Genomic DNA, 24,912 nt, shown 5'->3' on the forward strand with positions numbered 1-24,912 from the left:
GAGCTTGTTTCTTTTCGATCCGTTTTCATCCCTAGGTCTGGGTAAAAAGAAATTACCCATTAATTTGAGTTTTGCGTAGGGGAGATTATACTTATTATTACCCACCTAACTCGGACCCATAATTTTAAAACTCGCATCCACACTATAAAAACTTGTCAAATTTGGTTGAATTTGTTTAGAAATGGTTTATTGCATAAAAAATAACTTTGTGTAATTTTGAGCTATTTCTATATGTGGGTCCACATGTAGGTTACCAATACCAATTGGACAGTATAACACCAATCGATTAGGTAATACCCACACCCATTAAGTATGGGCAAGTTAAATATGAGATGGGTATGGATAAAATTGTGAACCCATACCCCTCCTCCCCAGGTGACTGGTGACCCTAGAGCGTTTTGGCTTGACAGCATTGGCCGCAGTAAAGCAACTACTCATCAGCTCTTACCTGTTCGGGGGAAGTTATTTGCAACTTTAGGGGATAAGATAGCATGCTCTCTCTATTTGCAACTTTAGGTTGTTTAGTAGAGATTAAGATTGAGGAGAAATTCGATGTTTTATGCGTGGAGATGAAATATATCTTTTGCATATTTCTATGATTATTTTTAGGAGTACCAATATAGCATTTGTCAGTTTTTTTGTGAAAAGCTTTCAAATATAATTAAAGTGTAACTATACTTAATGTAATTTATATATGTATATGAAATAAAACGAGCTGGTGCAGTGGTACCATTCATCTACAGCTCGAGTGTTCGATATTCCCCATGCCCATTCATGTACATGAATTTTCTTCTGCCTATCACCAATCTCAAAGCAAATTCGATGGTTAATGATTTGAAAACTGTCGCAAGTATTTTACAGTTTCGTATCGTTTTTCACAATATATACTTATATTTCACTAGTGATCGTCTATAACATTATAACCTTGTTTTTTCATCCCACCGTGAGACAAGAAAAGGAGGGGGTACAGTCCCCACCGTATTATATATCCAAAAGATAAAACTCAACCAAGTTATATTTGGTTTGCGGCCAAACTCAACTGAGCAAAAGAAATTAGCAATTCTAATTTTTACCATATCTTTATCTTTACCTACTTAAAATATCCGTAATGTTTCCGTCGTTTGTGTCCAAATAGCACAAGGTTTACGCTTTCCAACGCAATGACCTGGCCCGCGTGAGTCCAATTGCGTGAGTCCAATTGCTTCATGATGCTTGTGTCGACCTTGCTTCGTGATACTTGTGTCGACCATCCTCATTGACGCGTGGCTCTGCCTAGCACCAGATCGATTGGATAGCTCCTGGCCTCCCGCGTGCGTCCATAGTTCATGATCGATTGCATCCAAGCCCATGTTCCAGATCGCTCGCATACACCAATGTTGCATGCTCATCTCACGGAGCCAATAACCCCATTCGGGGCATTTGAATACAGTGAATTTTGGTTCTATTCGTGAAATACTGTGCATTTGAGGTCAGTGAATCCCTGTTAGTGGATTCGATTCATGAAGTTGGGGCATTTGAGGTCAAAGAAATACGGTGAAGTTATTGGATGCCTAGATACTTTTGCATATGGTTTGGTAATACTTGCTTATTATTGCAAAAACCTAATATTTTGTGTCGCATGTTTTTTTTCTGATTATGTAGGCCTTCTCTAACAAGTTTGTGTAGCTTCGGTAAGAGCGGCTTGTGATTACTACTTTGTTAGTATTTCAGTTCATTCTTACACTGATGAGTCATGAGTCCTTTCAATCAAGGGCACATTTGTTTTACTTCCATAAGAAGATCGAATCTCCACGATCAATACAGCTCTATATGTATGAGTTGCTATTGACTATATACTAGAGTCAAACACGCACTTTGCACGCTACACCAATGGCCTCCGAAAAGGAGAGTAAGATTATTTTGGTAAATAGAGTGAAGAAAGATGCATTATGACATAAGAGTACCAATTCTATAATATTCAATCCAATGTTAATAGAAAATAAAATCTCAATTTAAAATATAGTATGTCCAGTCCAAACTTCTGTAAACATCTATGACTAATTGGACAACAGGGATAGTACAGCAGGAATTTCGACAGGATGAATAATGCAAAAAAAAAAAAGACAGGATAAATAGCACAAAAATTTACATAGAAATTTGGCCTTTCATGGATCCATTTTTTATGTTGATAATAGCATAAAAGCAGTCCACTCAAGATGGAGTTAAACGCCATAGATGCAATTGTAAATTGAGATTTAATTTTCTACCAAGTTTGTGGTTTAGCTAAAGCACTAAAGCACAAACTTACCCTTTTTGAAAATAAGCAATAGTATGAAAAAGCTTACAGCTGCTTTCACGAATTTATACTGTAAATCTGGTTCTATGACTAATTAAGCATACTCTACAAACAAAAGCACGACGATTATAAAACAGAATAGTACAGTAGGAATATTCAAAAATGAAATTTCAGCTTTGCATGGCAGCAACCTCACCCTCCAGCTCTGAAGTTTTTTTTTTTTTTTTGCGATAGTCCAGCTCTGAAGCTTTGTGGGAGGAACGAAAGAATATTTCATTATATCAGTTGTTTTTGGAGAGCTTGGCCATCCCTGGGCAATAAGAACTTGGTTGCTCGTTTCTGAGGAGCTGAAATGAAGTGAAGCAGAGACATGCCAATTGGCCAAGTGAGATCCCCTCCAATGTGAAGCAGATACATGACAACTGGCCAATTAGCCAAGTGAGATCCCCACTAATGTGAAGTAGAGACATGCCAACTGGTCAAGTAAGATCCCCTCCAATTATTCAGGTTGTACTTTCAATTCTTTTTTAGTAGTAAAGGGCACATGAAAGAAAAAAAACGTAAAGAAGATCATCTCTTCAATGATGGTATTATAAATAGTGAAGGAATGCTACATTACTTACCAAAGCCATTCATAATTAGATAGCTTACATATAATCCAGTTTTTGTTTAGGCTTAAGAATATTATTAAAAAAATGCCATACTAACGAAAATAGTTTAACATTTAGCCTATAAAACATAATCTGATAGTTTTCTTCTGTTACGCTGGTAACATTTTATTACAAGATAAAAAAGAACATTTTATAACAAATAAATCCTACAATCTCAGCAATAAATACTATATTTTGTGGCATAAATTTGCTTCTAGTCAAGATAACAGTCACGGATTTGACTTAACATCTTGCACAATATCACAAAAAAATATTATATTGACCAATAGAACCAAACTTGTCACTTGCAATTTTCACTAATGAAAATCTACAATTCTGAGCAATGAAAAATCCAAGCAACTTTAACACTTGAACCACATCAATAAAAAAATGATATAGAAACTTTGAAACCCACCTCGGCAAGACCACCACACCACTTTTTATAACTTTGCATGATCAAATTGTGGACAAATGCAATACAATACATTATTCATTGCCACATGCAAGATAAATATGGGGGTGGCCAGTAGCATCTAGAAAACAAAGTAACAGATCTCATTTTTATATGGGTTAATTGGATCCATGCCACTACAAATACGCCATTTTAGATAAATGTTACTACTATTTACGATATCGGCTACATGCTACTGGAATTTGGGGAAATTAGAACCGTGCCACTCCATCGCGTTTTCCGTCAAAAATCACCGTTAGCCTCAACTGCACGTGGGGAAGAAACAAGAGGGAGGATGGAGGAACTATCTTTGTCTACCCCTCTTATTTTCAAAGAAGTGTTGTTATTGCTATCAGTCAGTCTAACAGCCATCATGTCCATTTAACAAAATATAAAACAACCCAGATATGAATCGCTTTGTAAATTCAACTCAAGCAGATTAACAAATCCAAATTCCAACTGAACTTGCAGATAAGGAATGAGCAAGTAATAATAAGAAGAAAAAATTGGTTTAAAGGCATGTTGCCCATATTTAGAGGGAAAAAAGTGAAAATGTCTTCTAGCTCTAGTCATTCCTCTCCGACCAACTACTGTAAATAGTGCATAATAAAAAGATAAATCCAATGAAATATATTACTTGTGCAACCCAACATCAGGATGGCCTCAATTCATTCATCGCGCCTTGTATATATCATCTAATTCATTCATATCCCTCAATAATTAACATCCATCATTCAAAAAAAAAACACCCATGTAAAAAAATCTATTGCACTCCTAGCACTGCAATCAGCATACATGTGTACTGCATTTTGTTCTATTGCACTCCTAGCATGTCCACTTTGTTAGCTGTGTGCTTCAAAATCTTAGGTGCTGGCATTTTCAGAAAATAAACATGAAGCATCATTGCCATGTGTAGATATAAGAAAAACAAGGGCAACAGATGATTAAATATAGTTGTGGTTTGCACAGTATTAAGGATTTAAGGTGGGGATTTCTACCAGATCATTTGAAGTGTGCCTCTGAATTTGCTGAGTTTGTTGCCTAGTTAAAACAACAACAATTAGGCATCACATTCATAAGTTGTTCCACTTTGTTTATCATATACTTCAAACCCTCCTATAAGATTTACAGCAAATGAAAGCACACACTATACAACAATAATTTGCTTCTGTAGAACAGAAATAGCATATTTCAGAAAAATATAGGTATTATAGTTCCAGCTAATTAAGATGAGTTAATCAGGATGTTGATGGTACTAATAATGACATACCTGATAATGTCTAAGTTGATTCTCAAATGTTTTCATGACCAAAGGCTGACAGTGTTGTATTGGCATCCAAAGTTCTTACTCTTAGTTTTGTACCATCCTGAGGCATTTCAATTTCTTGCCAGTTATTTATCTGCACAAAATTGGAAAGCATAAAAGAAAATGCAGACAGAGAGCATCAAATAGTACACTCAATTATCACATAACCTCATCTACTCACAGAATTAGTTCCGCATTCAGCCTATAAAAGCTCGCCCTATGTTTTTTCCCCTATTGAGGTAGTAAAATGATTATTACAAATGAAATTTTCATCATTGTAAGAAGATCCTGTGGTAATTTCTATTTATCCCTTGGTTGTAGGCCAATTGAGCAAAAGAAGGCATAGGATAAAAAGTTTTGCAACATGAAAAAGGGATCAGTATAGCTGATCAGCAACTGTTTGGGGTTGAACAACCCTACCTTCCTTCCCAAAGAATAAGAATCTCCAAAGGATCAGCAATTGTCTTCTAATTATATCCTCTGGCCAACAATAAGAATCTCCGAAGGATAGAATACTTTTCAAGCATAAACATTCATGATTAGTGTTCAACTGTTCAGTAGCCACCAAATCCCAGTGTACTACTGAATCCAAATTCAGTTTCCTTTTAAATAAACAGATGATATCTATGTGCATGAAGGTAATCAAGAGGTCTGATGGCAAACAAAACAGCAACATCTACTGCTAGCCTATCTAAACTACAGGAGAACATATTGCCAAATACTTTTTGTACATAAACAATTCAAGTCGAGTATTCACCTGTTTGGTAGTCACCGAATCCAAATTCAGTTTTCTTTTTAAATAAACAGATAATATCTATGTGCACCAAGGTAATCAAGATGACTGATGGCAAACAAAACCAGCAGCATCTACTGGTATGCAATTGCCGCTATGCTGTGGAGCTTCATTGGTGGCTCTTGTGTGAGAGGCAAAGCAACTGTAGATGGTCGACCACCTAAAAGAATGAAGCAAACAAATTTATGGATCTCAGTAACTAAAGATGCATAATTAAAGACCAAATCTAAGGAATGCAATAAATCAGTAAAAGAGGTTGAAACAAAACAGAAAGCCAACCTCTTATACCTCTTAAACTTTTATCCTGAAAGATAAAAGAAATTTGAGTTACTTGCCAAGAACCTGCACAAATTCAGAAATACATGATAGTGAGAGCCTGGAAGGCTGCAACACACATACAAAGGGAGAAAGAGAGAGCATGAAAAAAAAGGGGAAAGGAATGATAAGAGGCAAGCAGGCAGCCAGCCCACACATCGTCTGTGCCACTGCCCACTGGTCACCGTCACATATGAGAACAATCTATTGCCGGCGGCAACGATAGCAAGGGACTCAGATACACATGAATCGTGGACGGCTTTGGATGTGGAGAGGGACATGCATGGAGACAAACCTTTTTGGCTGCGTACAATGCTATTCTTGCTTGATGCCGTCGCCGGCCAGAGCGGCTTCAAGCTTCCGTGCAGCACCGTATTACTCATCTTGCCAAATCCAGCACAGTGTTGGAAAGAAGAAAGATGAGGGTGGGGAGCAGAGCATTTCCCCATGGAGCTCACCGCCGTACTGTCGATGAGCCTCCTGTGCTAGCCCTACCCTCGCCTCCGGGTGACCGGATCCGCCGGCAAGGAGGTCGTGGCTACCGAATCCGGCGGGCATGGCCTACCCTCCGCCGGAACTGGCCCCGCGGTGGCAAGGGGAAGGTGCGACGATTTGGCTAAGTGTGAGAAAAGTGGTCGGCGGCGGCGGCACGGGGGGGTGAGGGCGCGAGGAGGCGGCGGCGGTGTGGTCTAGGGGAGAGCGAGCGAGAAGAGAGGTGCGAGGGAACGGTGGCGGCTAGGTTTTCGTGGGGTGGAGGGCTGGGATAGGGTTGCAAGTTTTGCGGAAAAAACCCTTACTTTCCATGTTTTCGAGCGCGGTCTTGTTTTCTGATTTTTCGCTTCTTTAGTCAGAATATTTCGTTTTGTAGAGGTCCTGCACGTAACAACGTAGAACATAGAAACTGTAGGACAGGAACCTAAAACAAATTATCAATTAGTTTAAGGGTTTTTTTGCAAAATAACCAGTGTCGACGCGGCCGCACCTGCGCTCGTGAAATCCCCCAAGATTCCAGCGCCGATGACGCGTCGGCTCGCGCAAGTGGCCACGCCAGCTCAAAATTCTCTAGAGGAGCAATTCCCCTCTGTACAAAAAAAACACTGGTTTTTGTGTTTAAAGTTTGATTGTTCGTTTTATTTAAAAAAATTATGAAAAAAATAAAAAGACAAGTCACACATAAAATATTAATCATATTTTATCATCTAACAATAATAAAAATACTAATTATAAAAATTTTCATATAAGACGGACAGTCAAACGTTGGACACGGAAATCTAGGGTTTATCTTTTTTTTGGGATGGAGGGAGTATGTTCGAAGTATTCTAATATGAGGGCAGTATTATGGGTTGCAAAATAGGTTTTATCAAAATATATATTGCAGAAGCTTTGTGGCTTAAGTGATGAGATTTTCTTTGTTAATGAACAAGGCAAAAGACTGTGTAAATTGCAGAATAGCTAGAAAATGTAGAGTGAGAGCAAAGTGTGATAAATGCACGGTGGAAGAAAATGGAAAGTATCTACATATACAATTACTAAAATTGAATTCACCTGTTGCAACACATCAACATCTTTGCTAGTATAGTAAAGTTGCAACACACGAACATCATTGCTAGTAGTAAAGTGAAAAAATTGGCAAGGTTTACAACGGCAAACAACCAAACGAGCCCGGCCTTCCGCGAAGCCCACACGACGCACGGCCCAACTGCGAACGCTCACCAAGAAGGCCTCCCTCGTTCTTCGCCGACGCAAACCCCCCGCTTCTCCGTCATCCCCGAAAAATCAAACCCTAGGGTTTACGGGGGGGCCCGGCAATGGCCGACGCCGGTGAGCTGGAGGGCTTCCGGCGCCTGTCCGGCCTCGCCTTCGACGAGCTCTCCCGGCGGGACCTCTCCTCCGCCTCCGGCCCGCCACCCGCCGACCTCCCCACGCTCCTCCGCCTCTGCCTCCTGTCGCTGCCTCTCTCCGCCGACGCGGAGCTGGCGTTACGCCGCTGCACCCGCCTGCTCGCCTCCCTCCGCGGCATCCTCTGCCGCGACCTCGACCCCTCACTGCTCCCCGCCCTCGAGGTACGCGCTCCGTTCGCTTCGTCACCATTGGGTTGTTTTTTTTGCTCTCAATTCCGGAATCAGAATGTGATGCTCAGGGGACAACTGAAAATTTCCCCTTACCGGCGTAAATAACTTTTTCCCCTATGAATAGTTAGGTGAGAGCTCATCCGTGACAACGGATAGAGAGGTATTTTTGTTAATTTCTTGTTTGGTTTATATGTTGTAGGTGTTCCTGGACAATCTTGTATCTAGCAACCAACTGATGACTTGCTTTACTGCGGCCAATGCTGTTATGCCGAGACGCTCAAGAATCACCTCTCTGGGTTCGGTGTGCAGTGGTGGCAACCTTTTCGTCATGGAGCTCATGTCGCATCACTTCATTTCATCTGTGCAAGACGAGGAGGGGTTTTTGAGCGCACTATCATGGTCAGCGAAGGCTAAGTTGGAAGTTCCAGAAATTGGCCTTTCAGGAGCTCTTTCCCTGCTCCACAAGAGCTGCTTGCTCTCTATTCCGCCTGCTGTCCAGGCTCATTTCTTACTGCTGGCGTGCAGATGTGCTGACAATGGGGATCTGAACATGAATTTGCTGGCGTTCGAGCATGCCATGGATGTCTATTTGAGTTACTTACCTGCATTAGGTGTTTTCAGAAGAACTAGTGGTGTAAAAAGGCCGTTGGGTTGTTCCATGAAAAGAAGACCTTTGAGCTCTTGTTTACAGGCTGCAACTCATCAGAAGCTAGCCTGTGATATCAATAGGCTGGTTTTGTTTTGCAACTTGCACTCCAATGACGACTTGCCCATCAATGAGAGTGATATAGTCCGTTTCATTGAAGAGAACCAGCAAGTACTTCATGAACAATCTAGGCAGGACACTATTACTGCTGTGAAAAGCATAGTATCAAATGTCCTTCTTTTGGCAAAGCAGGAAGAGATGGATAGATTATATCCTAATGTTTCAGAGGAGATTATCTGCCTTGCTGCAGCACTTAGGCTAATGGGCTCCTCTTTTATACGAATTATGCATTGCATTAGGCAAATGACAGTGGGAGATGGCTGCCAGACCACACATTGTTTAGAACCTTGCAAGGTGTTTAACATCGTATCAGAAACCATCAGCTTACTTGGGCACTATGAACCTAATGAGCTTCAGAGAAATGACTTATTTGATACCATTGGTAAGCCTGGGGACGGACAACAGGGAGCAGTGCTAATGCTATCTCATTTTGCTACCTTATCAGTTCATTGTTTAAGAATGAGGTTTAACTTTATGTGGAAAGGTTGCATTTTCATGATGATGATGGCCAATCTTTGTGCTACTGAAATGTATCATTTTCTTATTGATGGTTCAAAAGCATCTAAAGTTCGTTGTGCTGATCAAGATGGTAGTTTGAAGGTAGTACTCTTTTGTACCGATTCGGATATTTTTTTTATCTCTGATTCTTGTTAGCATGTCTTTTATTTCTGTCATTTTATTTGATTCTAAGACCATATGCATGTAGGCCTCTGTTCCGAGAAAATCTTCTACAGTGATAGCATTACGGTTTCAGAACACACAGCAAGTTTATATTCAAGATAAGCTTGGCCCTGGCTTTGGTGAGGTCTGCAGGTAAGCTCCAAAAAGTTTAGGAGTAGCTCTTGGAGGTGTACAATGAAGAAGATAGTCTTAGTTGGTACTTTATATGGTAATGGTGAGGTTGATGTAGAGGAGCTTGATCTTAACAGTTCTTAGCATTTGTTGTTATTAAGTCTTAAAGTTTCTTCATACTTCTTTGAGCAGAAATCGACCTTTAGGGCAAGCATGGTTTTTCTTTTGTAGGTTGCATTGTTAATTGGTTTTTGTGTCATTGAAAATGGTACATATGCACATGAACACACTAAGGAGTGTAATTTGAAAGTACCATCTTGCTAATGCTCTAATGTACTGCTTTGTTTTTGTTAGGGATGTCTATTTTAAATCCCTGAACTTCCACAAAAGTCTAAAGTTTGTTTCTAAACTTTCAAACTGGATATTAATCACCCCTTAACTTATCAAACCATCTACTTTTGGGATTCTTCCTTCTCTTCCTCCTCATTCTTCCTGCTGAAGCAGTGAAGCAACAACTCTGGACGAATCACCGGCATGCCCCTGCCTGCGCTGGCATCGACCTCACCTGTCCTTGTGCCTCACCCACCATTGCTGCTGCCAACTCGCTTAGCTTCATCGCACATGCATTTGGCTAGGGCTTCGCTGAGGACCGAGCTGCACACAGGAGGCTTCCTTCCGATCTGGTGGGTATCTCGTGCATGTGGAGCAAAGACCCATTTCTAAGCAGCATGAGTCAAACGATGCAATCAATTAATCAAGCTACGTGTTTAATTAATACCCATGAAATATTGCTAGTTGGCACCAGTGAGCTTGGGCAGATTTTGTGTCGCTGATGCTATTTGCTACTAGATCAATGCCTCACCCACAGCCGCCAGGCTGCGGCCTCTGCACTTGGTCAACTTTACTCGCTGCTACTTGACCACTGCCTGCCTGCCTCTGCTTCCTTGCTTGCCCTTGGCCAACCTTTTTTTGTCGGGATGACCGAAGGAGGTCATCCAATGTCATTAAGATAGAGGAAAAAAAAGGTTACAAGAAGGTTTTTCATCGACAGCAAGCTATTGAGGAAGGATGTGCACAAAGCGCACGCCCCGACACCACATGCCAACTGCACAAACACAAGCTACAGAGAGGGGAGCCAAACACCGAACCGGCAACCGCCATGCGAGGCCGGTCACCGCTAGGCTTACAACAACACCACAGAACGGAAACTCAAAAAAGACAACGCCTTCATGAAGGTAGCGACATCAAAAGATGCCGTCGTTGTCCGTCCAAAAGACCGGACAAGGTTTTCAACTAGAGATCCTCGTTGAGGGAGGAGGGTACCTCGACAATGCCCCCAAGAAGGTTACCGCGCCCGAAGGCGTAGCCGCTGCCGGTCACCTTAGCCTGTAGGCTGTAGCTGAGGAAGAAGAGCAAAATGCAGGGATAGCGAATGACATGTAGAGTCCACTAATTTATTATTTTTCTTTGCTAACTGAGATGCCACATATTAAAACCAGTCTGGTTTTGGTTGAAATACGTAAACCAAACAGTTTGAAAAGTTCGGGGATGAAAGTGTCTGGTTTTGAAGTTGATGGACGATTTTTAGACTTATGCAAAAATCCAGGGGTGTAAAAAAGACATTTCCCTTTTTCTTAATTTAGAAGCCCTTTTTTCCCTTCAGAAATACTAGTTTTCTGTTTTATTTTGTGTAGATCTGTTATTCTTGTCACTTTGAACTCATATTTGTTCGTCCAATATCTGAAAAGCTTATATTTAACCTATTGCAGTTCCGATAGTCTTCAGAGGTGTACATCTAGCTATGGAAGGGATAATGTTAGAACCATTCTCAAAGGACTTACAGGACGTGGGGAGGATTCTTCAGATCTATACGATTTTATTGAATGCAATCCAAGTTTGGATTATTCAAATTGGTGGACACAACGGAAGAAGTTTAAAAAGTTTAAGGACCACAAATGGATAAGAAGCAAGAGACATTCTATGAGTAGACTGAGAACCTCAAAGGTATGGTTAAGATAAAAGTGCGCCAATGTACATCACCGCCCCTGATGTTACCCATTCAGTGGGTCTTTTGTATATAGTTCCAGTGGGTGGTTCAGCCGCTAGATCTCATGGGCGTTGGGCAGCCCAGTACCGGTGGAGGTAACATTATCCCTATCTTCCCCTCTTACTCAGTACTGTAGCTCAGTTGGTCAGAGTTTATTGGATAGGACTAGGATGGGTCCTTCCCTCTCTATATAAGGAGAGATTGTATTGTGGTTTGGATTAAGCAATGAAAATCGATTAGTCTAATCTCTACTCCCTCAATGTTCTTCTCCCTGTTCTAAATTTATATCCCTTCTCCAGTAGCTGACGCTGCCTGGATATCTTCTTGGCGGTGGTGTTTTGAATGAAGAAACATTAGATTGAAGGTGATAGTGAAACTTTGATAAGTCACAAGAATCTTATAGCATTAGAAATATCATAACTGAGATTGACTGGTTCCAGGAAGTCCACTCGAATGCGGGATATGTTAATGTTCTGTTTGTACGTGTGCATTATTTGTGTTACTTTATAATAGTAGAATCACTAGCATGTACTGTATCAAGTATCATGTCTGTTACTTTTGTATCTCGGCATATGTTCTCCAACACCCTTTGCTCCTTGAATTTTCATGTAACTTTTGTATCTTAACATATGTTCTCTAACACCCTTTACTCCTTGTTTAATTTGTTCGTACTTCCACCACCGACTATGTTTGGTCTCTCTTGTGAAACTTACATGTAGTCTGCTCGTTCTTTCTAATTATGCGCTCAAACGTTCTGAACGTCGGCACTATTATGCTGATTTTTTTTTAAAAAAAGAAAACGAATAGTAAATCAAAGGTGAATACATGAAAACTGTCGAATATTTTTGTGTATATTTTATTATTTTGTAAATTTGTGTAGTCTAGTTTGCAAAATAGGATGGACGCTGTTGGTCGGGTATTCAGATGTAAATGAAGGGCAATTGAAGGGTATCCCGATGTATATCCAAAACTTTTGATAAGAAAATAGATGTATAAATAAATCGTATAATATAATATGTATGTATATATATGAGAAAAGAAGAAATAAATAGGCCACATTAAACCCTAGAAACAAGAAGCCTATCGTTCTGGTCTCCTGGGCCTCACTCCCCGCTTCACTCCTCTGATGTGCTGGCCAGCCGCGTCAACCGATCAGCACAGGTACAGAGACCCGTCCCCAAGCCACGGCCGCCGCAACCACGCCACGCACCAGTCGGTGGTGGTTTGGATTGTCAGCTATACTAGTTGATACCTGTACCGGAAAAAGTATACTCTTGACTCTCTCAACTATTGTCCGAGTACTCTAAGTATCAAAACCAGTACAAACAATGTCCCTCGGTGGTTTTGAAGGTGGTTTTGGTCTACGTGGCGGTCTTGACCAAGTCTTTGTTCTACGTGACGCTTACGTGGTATTAGAAAAAAAACAAAAATAAAAGAATATGTAGGACCCATATGTCATTCACAAAAAAAAATAATATTGTGGACCCATAACGCATGATTGCAAATGTGGCTTTTGCAGGGCATTGCCTCGGAGGCAAGGTTGGTATCTGCTACGGCTGCAAGCCCGCAACGCCGATGACCTGCCGGCGCCGGACAAGGTGGTGCAGCTCATCCAGCAGCAGTCGCTCAAGTACGCGCGCATCTACGACACCAACATCGACGTCATCAAGGCCTTCGCCAACACCGGCGTCGAGCTCATGGTCGGCGTCCCCAACTCCGACCTCCTCCCCTTCGCGCCGTTTTCAATGAGAACAAGAAACCGGAAATTGAATCTGAGAGGAACTGGGGGCTGTTCTTCCCTGACCAAAGCTCTATATACAGTATAGGTTCTTGAGCTTCACGAAGCTCGGCATCACGCCGGCGAACTTGTTGCCGTAGAGGAGTATCTCAGCCAAGGCGCTGCATTTGGTCAGGTTGTCCACGAACTCCCAGCCGCCGCCGGCGTCGATCGCCGTGAGCTTGTTGTTCGACAGCTCCAGCGACAGCGCGCAGAGCGTGCCGATCTCGGCGGGCACCTGCCCGGCGAAGCTGTTATTTGCGAGGTTGAGAGCCACCAGCGCCGTGGCGTTCGACAGCGACGCCGGGATAGGGTGGGCAGAATAAAACCGAACTGAAGAACCAAACCGAAAAGACCGGACGAAAAAACCGAGACCGAGAAATTCGGTCTCAACCATTAAGACCGAAATTTGTTCGGTTAATTCGGTCAGGGTCTCAATTAACCGAATTGACCGAAATAACCGAATTGGGTCCAATAGATCTTGTTGGCCCAATAAGCCCACTAATTTAGAAGAAACCCTAGAGGCAAACCGATCCCCATCCATTTCACATGTGCGCCGCCGTCCCCATCTGACCATCCCCATCCTCCTGTGCGCCGTCCCCATCCCCATCCCCATCCTCCTTTGCACCTTCGCGCCGCCTCTTGACCGCATCAGCGTGCGCCTCTCGCCTCCGCCTCCATCGCCGCCCGTGCGCCGCCTCCAACCAGCCTACCTCCGCGGCTCCGCCTCCATCGCCATGCGCCGACTCCAGCCGGGCCGCCTCCACCTCCAGCCGGCGCGCCTCCACTTCCATCGCCGTATGCCGCCTCCAGCCGACCCGCCTCCGTCTCCATCGCCGTGCGCCGCATCCAGCCAGCCGGCTGCATCCCGGCCTCGGTGGTGGTCCTGGTGGAAGATGACAGCCATGGCCATGAGAAGCTGATTTCTTTTCTAAATCGTGTTCGATTTGCTTCTTTTCTTGTCTAAATCGTGCTTGATTTGATGGTGCACCAATTTGTAGTGTGTCATCTGCGATCTAATTGTTTGATTCATCGATCTTGCACTGATTATTTGATTTGTGTTTTATTGTTCAAACATATGTTACGGTTAGTTCGGTCTGAGACCGAACCGAACTAACCGAAGACCGATTTGTTCGGTCTTGAGTTTTGTTGGAGACCGATCGGTCTTGAGATTTTGAAGACCGAATTTTCAAAAAGACCGAGAAACCGAACCGAATTTCTCTGTTAGACCGAATGCCCATCCATAGGGATTGGGCCGGCGAGGAGGTTGCCGCCGAGGAAGAGGTATGGAGGTTCGGCGTGCGCGCGCCCGCGTAGCCCGGGAGCTCGCCGCTTCGTGCTTCCTTTTTTTTGCGGGGTCGTGCTTCGTGCTTCGAGGAGGAGCTGCCGCTCCCAACCGCCACCGCTGCTCCCCACCACCGCTTCCCACAGCTGCCGCCGCCGCCGCCGCCGCCGCCGCCGCTTCCCACACAGCCGCCACCGCTCCCCGCCGCCGTCGTCGCCATTCCCCACTGCCGTCCCCGCTGCCGCTCCAGCCAAGGTGAAGAGAAAGGGGGGGATATAATAAGGGGAGAGGGAGCATGACATGTAGATCCCACAATATTTTTTTTTTGTGTGAATGATATATGGGTCCTACATATTTTTTTTTTATTTTTGTTTTTATTCTAATGCCACGTAAGCGCCACGTAGGATAAAGACTTGGTCAAGACCGCCACATAGGTGTCACGTCAGCCAAAACCACCTCCAAAACCACCGAGAGGCATTGTTTGCACTGGTTTTGATAGTTCGAGGAGTCGATATACCTAGTTTTGTGGTTGGAGGACATGAATGATACTTGAGCAATATTTGAGGGATTCTAAGGATACTTTTTCCTACCTGTACCTATGGATGGCAATAAGGCCCGATGGCCTGGCCCAGCCCAAGCATGGCACAGCCTGACAGTTGGATCGTGCCTTGGCCAATGCCTTGGCACGGTAGGCCGGCACGGCATAAACGAAGAAAAATAGTAGAGGAATCCAAAATAGGCTTAATCAACCATATAAGGAATGGCCCAAAGAGAAGGGGAATATAAAATAGACTTATTTTCTAGCCATATGGACACAGCCCAAAGAGTTGAGGGAGGAAAAAATAGACTTATTATGTGGAAAAGCACGATAGGCTGTCGTGCCTTTGGACCGGCCCGGCACGACCCGAGTCTTATTGGGTCGCATCTGGGCCATGTATGCAGCCCGTGGGCTGGCACGCCACGGTTTGACGTGTAGGTCAGACTGTTCCAGCCTGACTGACCTCGGCTAGGCACGGCCGTGCCGGGCCGGACAGCCCATTTGGCCATCTATGCCTGTACGTTACCGTAAGATTTTCTTGATTGAACTGGACAACTAAGACATATGATGTGTTAAATATATTGGTTTTATTTTGTTAAAAAATACGTAAGGATTTTGGGACTATTTCTGCCCGTTGTCCTCAACATCCATAGGTATACACGATTTTTGTTCAAGCTAAACGGACTGAGAAGGGAAACTTTAGGGTTCGGTTGTGTAGGATAAGAGTCGATTTCAAGCGCGATACGATGTATGTAAGGATTCCAGGACTATTTTCGTCCGTTGTCCTCAACATCCATAGATGTATGTAAGGATTCCAGGACTATTTTCGTCTGTTGTCCTCAACATCCATAGGTATACACGATTTTTGTTCAAGCAAAAAGAAAGGAAACTTTAGGGTTCGGTTGTGTAGGATAAGACTCGATTTCAAGCGCGATACGATGCGGTTTTGCTCCGATTCTTGAGAAAACGGAAAGTGGGGGAGATAAGAATCGAAACCCCTCAATCAATTTTGGATTACCTCCAAGGATGTGGCCGGATTTCATGGAGGAGGGAGCTTCAGGCGTCCTCCGAGAGCCGCAGGAGACAGGCGAGAGGTAGGTGACGACACTGTAGCGCTGGGACCCACGCGATAGTGAGAGGAGTAGGGGAGGACGATTAGACATGTTGTTGTTGATGAGCCTGATGCGCGCTTTGTGGGCCGGAAGTGGAGAGGAGGAGAAGGAGGGAGGGGCTAAGGAAAGAAATGGTCTCAAAATGGCCCAGGGAGAAAGGAGGGTTTTTATTTAGATTTTTATTTAAATAAATATGAAAATGATGTTTGTATTATTAAAATTAGAAATGCAGATCTGAAAATTCTGAAAAACTTTCACATAGTGTAATTAATCATGTAGAATTTAATAAAAATTAAATCCAGTCATATTTTATTTCCCACATTTACATTGATTTTCATCAGCCTTTCTTTTCTTCAACATCGTATACATGTGTAATTGTAATTTTATATTTTAATTAATTACATAATGTAAATCTTTCTTAATTTTTTCTTAAATCTCTCGTGTTTTGTTACATAATGCAACGCACATGCACTTTTTCTAGTGTTTATATGATAGAAAACTTGTGGTAGAAAAATGTTTTTTTTAGTTCATATTTCTAAGATTTGTAAGATTTGTAGAAGTAATGCAAGGGATAATAATTACGTAGTCCAATATGAGAACTAATATAGGACAATAGTTATAGCACTGGAAAAATAAACTGGCAGATATTATAGCCCATAATACAATGGAGAACTAATGAATAAGTATTGTTTAATTCAAGTTCCTCTATTTGAAAAACACAAATTCAAATCAGACTGAATAAAGAGGGAAAGATAGGATTGGAACGATATGTTGAAATATTGTGAAAATAATGTGACCATGATTTGATATACTTGTGTGTAGAGCTCTTGAATGTAATTAACTATAGATTGGCATGTTTGTATATTAAGATTATTTAATTCAAGTTCCTCTATTTAAAAACCACAAATTCAAATCAAACTGAATAAAGAGGAAGAAAAATAGGATTTGAAGAATATAAGTTGAAATATTATGAAAATAATGTGAGAGGGATTTGATATAGTTGCACGTGGAGCTCTTGAATATAATAAATTGTAGATTTGCATGTTTGAATGTTAAGATGTAATAATTGTTAGTGGATGATGATGCTTTAGGATGTAGTAGGTTGTAACTTTATAGAATACATATATTAATGAAGTTACTTTACAAACCATTGGATTTTAGATTTTTTTTATTTTTTTGTGGTGGTTTAGATTGCCAATTGCATTAGTGTTCTTACATGGCATGGAACAAATGTCTCAGTTGTTGTCCACCTTTGTTTAGTGAGTTTATTTTACTCACTCCATATGTTGATCGCTTTGATATGTTAAACAATTGTCAATTAGAAGTTTAATATTTTATATGTTGAACAATTGGAAATTATTAGTTTAAATCAATTCTATGAATATATGAAATTATGTTCAATGTTGTGTTATATCTACTATAAATTGTACAATTAGTATTTAATAGTTCAGTGCCATTGATGCTATAAATTGTACAATTAGTAATGGGTACTAATCCTTATCCGTCAGATTTTAGAAATACCACATCGGCACTCGAATCCACATCATATGATCTGCATCTACATTCATATCTGCTAGATTTCTATAAATCTATACCATATCCTTGTTTTGGACGGATTTGAAGTGGATCAGATTGTCCGATCCATTTTCACCCCCACCAGCATTGTGTTCATACGTAGGAACACTCTAGAACATCCAATACGTACATACTACACCATAACATAGATATAGAAGCACTCATTCATCAGGATAAACAGGTATTAAAGGCAAATTATATGTCAGGAAAAAAATTTGATGATACTTAGTCTGCCGCACGTGTCTGACAGGGGTTCAACAATCGACAAAAGTTGTTACCATTATATATCTTTTTCTATGGATGGAGAAACGAAAATTCTTAGTGATAGAAAGTTTGACAGTATATTCCCTGATAGATGAAGGGTTAACGATTATCCACTTTTATCAATAGACCACAACGTCCTAATTGGTGTTGTAGTGTAGTGATGTTTCCTCCCCCATCATGGGGATCTCCCACTATCCCGCACCAACTACCGTCCACCTCGGAGGCACACCATCCTCCATCTTCTTCAGTATCCAGTAAGCCCCGCGCCTCCATCTTCTCCAGTATTCAGTAAGCCCCGCGCAGCGGTGTAACAGCCATCCCTTTAGAACCGCATAGCCAACCCATCCGACGAGCGGACCCATTTACGCATACCACACCACTTACACTTTCGTCCTCGCTTCATGTAAAAGGGTTAACCCAAGAGTGATATGCTTGGAGGAATTATGCTCTTGCTAGACTAGCAAGGTGGTACTAAACATGCGCACACAGCTCACATGGGTAACACAGGCATTATCCTAATTGGGCCAGGATGTCACACGCAGTCCCTCATCTTTTTCGGCTCCAATAGCCTAGCATCACCATCCTTCTCTTTCTTTGATAGCTCTTGTCACCGGATCTGGATCAGTCGCCACCTTCCACCGCCTCCTAAGCACCCATTACAAGAATTTTCCTATCTACTTTTACCGAGAAAATATCAATATTTAAAAGCACTTCACATAAACTATTGTGGTGTTGCACAGTTTCTTACTCAGGGTTGTGAATTTTAAACTCTTTAGGGAACATCCACTTGTTGTATACATTAAATCTAAATATTTATGAAAGAAATTGAGAATATAGATTAATATGTTATATATCATCGTATAAACATATAAGTTAAAATTCAACTTCTATATGTTGAAATAGAAAAGTTAAACTATAACTAGTTAACTAGAAAATTCATAATTATTTTTTAACTAGAAAAGGTTTAATTTGACATTCTATCATTATATATTAATCTATCTTATAACTATTTAAATGACATGTAAACTATGAGACTTCAAGAATTTAGAATTACTTCAAGGAGCATATCTATTTTTACGGAAAGTGGCATTAGTGGCTCATGTTTTTGCCGCACTCTCACATTGTTATCCCAGTATTCCTGATAGGAGTAGGAGGGTATGACAATGGACACACATATAACACAATCTACCTATACAATTAGATTACTATGTAGAATAAAGTTACTAAAAGCACTAATTAGCACCGTACTATATCCAGGGTTGGAAATTTCGGACCGAAATTTCGAAAATTTCGGTCACCTCCGATACGATATTATTTCAGTCTCAATTTTTCAATTTTTCATGAATTTGGGTAATATTTATTCAAATTCAACTAAATTTTACTCGAAATTTTCCAAATTTCGGACCGAAATTTTCGAAATTTCGGAATTTCGGTGACCCCCGATACAAACGTCTCAACCGATAGAGTGAACCCTGACTATATCGTTTCCTAATGGTCATTCTATTTATAAACTCTTCCGATTTCTCGGCCTCCACCATTTTAGCATTGATCAGAGTGAGACTGAGGGGAAGATGAGAACCACAAGTGCAACGACGCCAAGGCCTGCGCTGCTGGCCACCGCCCTGCCGGCGGCGGACGGCGCGTCTGCGACGTCGCCCTTGTCGTGCGCCGGCGCGTCTGCCTCAGTCGGACCATCCGCCGCAGGACCGTCCGCCGCCGGCCCGTCCGCCGTGGGGCCATCCACCGCCGGTCCCGGCGCGTCGGCGGCGGTGTCGTCGTCGACGTCGTCGGACGGGCCCGGTGCCGGGGCATCCGACTTCTTCCCCTTGGACTTGGACGGCGAGGGTGCCGGCGCGCTGGACTTGGCCGGGTGGGGCGGTGGCGCGCCGGTGTTGCTGTTGCTGACGGAGGCGATGCCGGGCGGCACGATGGGGGAGTTGACCTGCAGCACGGAGATGTTGTAGGGGCGGGTGACGACGACCTTGACCATCTGGGACGTGGCCTGCGCGCCGGGCTCGGCGGAGCCGAACACCATGATGCCGTCGGAGCGTTTGGTGTAGTTGAGGAAGCCCATGCGGTCGGTGGCCTGGCCGGAGGACTGGAAGAGGGTGGTGAGCACGGCGGAGCGGTTCTTCATCTTCATGCCGCCGAGCTTTTCGGTGTCGTAGTAGTCGAGGACGACGTGGACGGAGAGCACCTTCCGCTGCTCGTCGGAAGGGAGCGAGGAGACGCCGCCCGCGGCGCCGTTGTCGAGTGCGAGCACCGTGATGGTCTGCCGCCGGTTGATCTCGTCCGCCAGCTTCGTCTGCGTGAGGAGGTGGTTGAAGGTGGAGAAGTCGGAGAACTCGCCGAGGATCCTGGTGATGTTGAAGGCCGCCGCCGGTGACGCCAGCAGCGCGAGGACGACGGTGCCGGCGACGAGGAGGAGCGGCATGGCCGAGGAGGAGGCGTTCTTGCAAGCCATGGTTTGGTTCGAGCTTGAGGTTACCGGAGGTGGAGGGGGAGGAGAGAGATTGCGGAGTGATATAGAAGTCGCGCACGTGGGGAGGAAGCCAAACTTGGAGGAGGAGGCGCATGCATATGCATGGTTGGCTGGTTGGAAGGACAGTGTGGCGGGCGCGTGACGCTAAACCAGGGCCTCTAGCTTCATGGGTGCTTGCAATCTTGCATGGCCGTGGCCATGCACGCGCCAAGCTTCTCGGGCCTCAGTTTTGTCGTGCGCTAGCACGTCGCGAGTCCTACCTCTACTCCTATTTAATTTGGTCCCTGATTTTTCTTAACGGAATTGTTAAACGGTCATTCAACAAGATTTCAAACAGATTTTGAACCACCCAATCGGTGAGAATTAAATATGAGGGTGAGTTCGCCTCCCCACAGCACTCCAGGCGAATTCAGGCCGACGTGCTCGCTTCCGCATCTATCCACGTCACCCCGATCAATCCCTCCATTACTGGAGAAGTGATCTTTGCTGGGTCGAGCGATTTTTGCAATAGTCCCGGTTCCAAAAAGAACTGGGACTTAAGAGGTTTTTTAGTCCCGGTTTATTACTCCAACGGGACTAAGGGATCTTTAGTCCCGGTTCGCCCCCTGACAGGACATGTCAGACCCCTGTCGGACGGCTGAGGAACTTTAGTCATACCAACCGGGACTAAAGAGATTTGAGATCTTTAGTCCCGGTTTAAGCACGGATGGAATGTATCCGTTTAGAGAGATGAGCAGCGGCTATAGCACTTGGCCGGTCACCATGTGCATCTACAATCATGTATAGCCGGGGGGGAGATTGTAGATGCACATGGTGACCTGGTAACGACATTGATGTGTACCTAAAATCATTGGTTGTAGATGCACATGCCGATTATTATTCAAGGCCCAAAGCAACCTGGTAACGACATTGATGTGTACCTAAAATCATTGGTTGAAGATCTGAAAGTGCTTTGGAGGAAAGAGGGCGTCCCCGTGTGGGATGAGGACAAGCGGGAACAATTTAACCTACGAGCGTTGCTTTTCGTTACCATTAACAATTAGCCTACACTTAGTAATCTATCCGGACAGTCAAACTAGGGTACAAGGCATGCACTCACTGTATGGATGAAACTGAGAGTACGTATCTGAAGCATTGCAGGAAGGTTGTGTACATGAGCCATCGTTGATTCCTTGTTGCGAACCACCATGTACGGAAGAAAGACAAGCACTTTGAACAGAAGCCAAACCATCGTACTAAGCCTAAACATCGCAATGAGAAAGCAATGTTCGCTATGGTGAAGGATCTGAAAGTAGTATTTGGAAAGGGGCCTAGCAGCCAACTTATAGAGAGCGAAGATGGTCACGCGGAGATGTGGAAGAAGAACTCTATTTTTTGGGAACTACCTTATTAGGAAGTATTGGACGGCCGCCATGCAATCGACATGATGCACCTCACTAAGAACCTTTGCGTAAACCTACTGGCTTCTTAGGTGTATATGGGAAGTCCAAAGATACACTCGAAGCACGTAATGATCTCAAGCATATGGAACAACGCGAGGGCCTTCATTCGGAACCGACTGAGAAAGGAAGCCATTACTTGAGTCCAGCAAGCTACACCTGAGCAAGGAAGAGAAGGAGAGTATGTTTGAATGCCTGGAGAGCATCAAGGTACCGTCCGGATACTCCTCGAATATAAAGAGAATAATAAGCACGAAGGATAAGAAGTTCACAAACCTGAAGTCTCATGACTGTCACGTGCTGATGACACAGCTGCTTCTTGTTATAATTCGTGGTATCCTTCCTGATAATGTACGGGCAACAATAACGAAGTTTTGTGCTTTCATGAACGCAATTTTCCGATCTCACAAAGTCGTAGTATACGACAGAAACAAAAATTACAAAGTCCGAAGGAATTGTAATACATGTATATATTTATATATGCACACATGCATTTACTTTTGTGTATACTTATTTTGGTAATATATGTGTATATTTACTTAGGTGCAAACTCATATTTTGTTAATATATGCATATGGCCTCTAATTACTTAAGTGCATATATGTGTATATTATATGTATTTCTACATATGTATGCACATTGCATATATATGTGTAAAAACATATAGACCACATATATGCACTTAAGTAAATATAGGCCATATTTACTTAAGTGCATATACATATATGTGCACACTATATGTATCTATATGTATGTATAGATACATATGTATATGTGTAATATATACATTTCTATATTATGCATATATATGTATTTAAACATATATATATATATATATATATATAGTAAATTTGTTTGATGCTCCATGGTGCCCGGGCACCATTGTTGAAATTGAGTATATACCCAATTCAAATGAGTATGAAACTTTTTCAATTACTTAGGTATTAACATTAACTACTTTACTAACTAGTTTAAAGCAAGTTTGAACTGAATTTGAACTTGTTTTTGTTAGATTTTGATTCTAGGTATATAGCATCCATACATATAATTAGTTAGGTATGTAATCATGGATTGTGAAATAAAGTTAAATTTGAGTTGTTTTGTTGATAAGTATAGGTATGAATCAAATTATTATAACTAGGTATATACTCACAATTTGAAAATTTTGAAAAATTTGAGTGATTTTGTGCATTAGATACCATGGTGCCCGGGCACCATGGTGCCCCATATGAGTGTCATATATATATATATATATATATATATATATATATATATATATATATATATATATATATATATATATATATATATATATATATATATATATATATATATATATATATATATATATATATATATATATATATATATATATATATATATATATATATATATATATATATATATATATATATATATATATATATATATATATATATATATATATATATATATATATATATATATATATATATATATATATATATATATATATATATATATATATATATATGTGTGTGTGTGTGTGTGTGTGTGTGTGTGTGTGTGTGTGTAGGCAGCACATAGCACAACCAAATTAAAAAAAAGTAAAGAAAAAAATCACCAACCGGGACTAAAGATGGCTGAGCCAGCCACGTGACTAAGCCATCTTTAGTCCCGGTTGATGTTACCAACCGGAAGTAAAGATGGAGCTTTACTCCCGGGTATTTGAACCGGGACTAAAGACCGCCATCTTTAGTCCCGGATTCTCCCTCCTGGTTCGCTACCCGGGAGTAAAGGGGGTTGCGAACCAGAGAGATGAGGAGTTCTCCAATAGTGCTCCCCGCGTGCACCTCGGCTGGCTGTGCACCCTCGTCTAGTTTTAGTGATTGGCTACGGCCCAACGAGTTAGTTTAGGGCTTTAGGGTTGGGTCAGCATGGGAGGGGATGGGGGCTAGTGAGGCTGTGAGGGGAAGAGAAGAAGATTGTCAGCATGGGAGGGGATGGGGGCTAGTGAGGTTGTGAGGGGAAGAGAAGAAGATTGTCAGGCTTAGAGGGATAATCATAGGAGGTGGTGGCGCAATAGTGGGTGATGGAACGGGCAAACTGTGGACGGTGAGGTAGTGGCGATGCCTCCGAAACCATGGTTCTATAGCGAGCGGTTGGCCAACGTTGGCAGTAGGAGCAAAACAAATCAAGATGTTAGGAATGGTGGCTAGTGATGATGGATCTGATGGATCTGATGGTAAAAAAAGACGGGATAGGGACATGGTTGATATTCAAATTTGGCAGTAGTTTAAATTTATAGCAAGTTCAAGCTGATTCGACAGACACCTCCCTACTGCTAGTTTGAAAATGACAGGTGCGGAAGAGAGGAGGGGAAGGTCCGGCGGACCTCAGTGAGGCAGGTGTTGGCACCTATCTGTTGCATCTCAGCTTCTGCAATATTTTTCCTTTCATGGACAAGACAAGAGGCACCTTGAACTAGACATGGTGTGGTTTTTATTTGTGGGATTGCTAGATGGTATTCGATATACTATTATTAAAGCCAAAATCTTGTAAATTTCCGATCTTGGGATTTGCTTCACGATTCGTGCTCTGGCAACCATAGCTCTTCTCCAGCTTTGATGACACATTCTTCTCTAACTCTGACAATGGAGGCAATGGAGCTTTTGGGTTTTAGGGTCCCGGGTTGCAGGGGGGTAGGAGGAGGCCATAAGGCAGGGGAGATTCCTGGCTTAGAGAGATGGCAATGGAAAGGCGGTGGCCTAGCGGTCGATGCTACTGGTGCTAGTGATAGCGGCGGCAGCATGAGGAGGGAGTCGGGATAGGGATGGAGGGAGAAGGGGTTTTTAGGGTTTGGGTGCCTTGCATAAATCTTAAAGCAATCGGATAGTCTAGAATTTACATGATTCCTAAGGGGTTTCCTGTCGAACGGTGGGTGGAAGGTAATACTCGAATGGTGTGTAGAAGGTAGACAATGCCTTTTTTTTT

The 24,912-nt window shown here is 42.5% G+C and overlaps 2 protein-coding genes and 1 long non-coding RNA gene across 10 annotated transcripts; 1 reads left to right on the forward strand and 2 right to left on the reverse strand.

Annotated features, from left to right (window-relative positions):
* Positions 1-2,215: 2,215 nt before the first annotated feature.
* LOC4329296 (uncharacterized) lies at positions 2,216-6,507 on the reverse strand. 6 transcript variants are annotated; one of them, XR_010739548.1, is made up of 5 exons: positions 6,086-6,507; positions 5,764-5,817; positions 5,440-5,635; positions 4,647-4,776; positions 2,216-2,750 (listed from the first exon to the last, which is right to left on the reverse strand). It is a non-coding gene; the product is annotated as an uncharacterized lncRNA (long non-coding RNA). The 6 variants fall into 6 exon arrangements; XR_010739544.1 differs by having other exon boundaries at positions 2,216-2,797; XR_010739546.1 differs by having other exon boundaries at positions 5,103-5,635.
* A 1,025-nt stretch (positions 6,508-7,532) lies between these two features.
* LOC4329297 (uncharacterized) lies at positions 7,533-13,379 on the forward strand. Of its 3 annotated transcripts, none has more exons than XR_001542877.3 (5): positions 7,533-7,853; positions 8,062-9,228; positions 9,335-9,441; positions 11,190-11,562; positions 12,987-13,379. XR_001542877.3 is itself a non-coding variant. In XM_015767703.3 (4 exons), the coding sequence occupies exons 1-4, from the start codon at positions 7,599-7,601 to the stop codon at positions 11,437-11,439; spliced, it is 1,779 nt and encodes a 592-aa protein (XP_015623189.1). In that variant the 5' UTR covers positions 7,533-7,598; the 3' UTR covers positions 11,440-11,910. The 3 variants fall into 3 exon arrangements, 1 of the variants encoding a protein (XP_015623189.1); XR_001542876.3 differs by lacking the exon at positions 12,987-13,379 and adding an exon at positions 11,767-12,147; XM_015767703.3 differs by lacking the exon at positions 12,987-13,379 and having other exon boundaries at positions 11,190-11,910.
* Positions 13,380-19,369: 5,990 nt separating this feature from the next.
* On the reverse strand, positions 19,370-20,820 carry LOC4329299 (fasciclin-like arabinogalactan protein 3). The gene has a single exon (XM_015769461.3). The coding sequence runs from the start codon at positions 20,480-20,482 to the stop codon at positions 19,568-19,570; it is 915 nt and encodes a 304-aa protein (XP_015624947.1). The 5' UTR covers positions 20,483-20,820; the 3' UTR covers positions 19,370-19,567.
* Positions 20,821-24,912: the final 4,092 nt, after the last annotated feature.

The sequence above is a fragment of the Oryza sativa genome, chromosome 2 (assembly GCF_034140825.1).
Source record: "Oryza sativa Japonica Group chromosome 2, ASM3414082v1".
NCBI lineage: Eukaryota > Viridiplantae > Streptophyta > Magnoliopsida > Poales > Poaceae > Oryza > Oryza sativa.

Coding starts and splice junctions, on each gene's coding strand:
- LOC4329299 (XM_015769461.3), bottom strand. CDS start 20,482: ATGGCTTGCAAGAACGCCTCCTCCTCGGCCATGCCGCTCCTCCTCGTC.
- LOC4329297 (XM_015767703.3), top strand. CDS start 7,599: ATGGCCGACGCCGGTGAGCTGGAGGGCTTCCGGCGCCTGTCCGGCCTC. Junction 7,854..8,061: donor CACTGCTCCCCGCCCTCGAG/GTACGCGCTCCG, acceptor TATATGTTGTAG/GTGTTCCTGGACAATCTTGT. Junction 9,229..9,334: donor ATCAAGATGGTAGTTTGAAG/GTAGTACTCTTT, acceptor ATATGCATGTAG/GCCTCTGTTCCGAGAAAATC.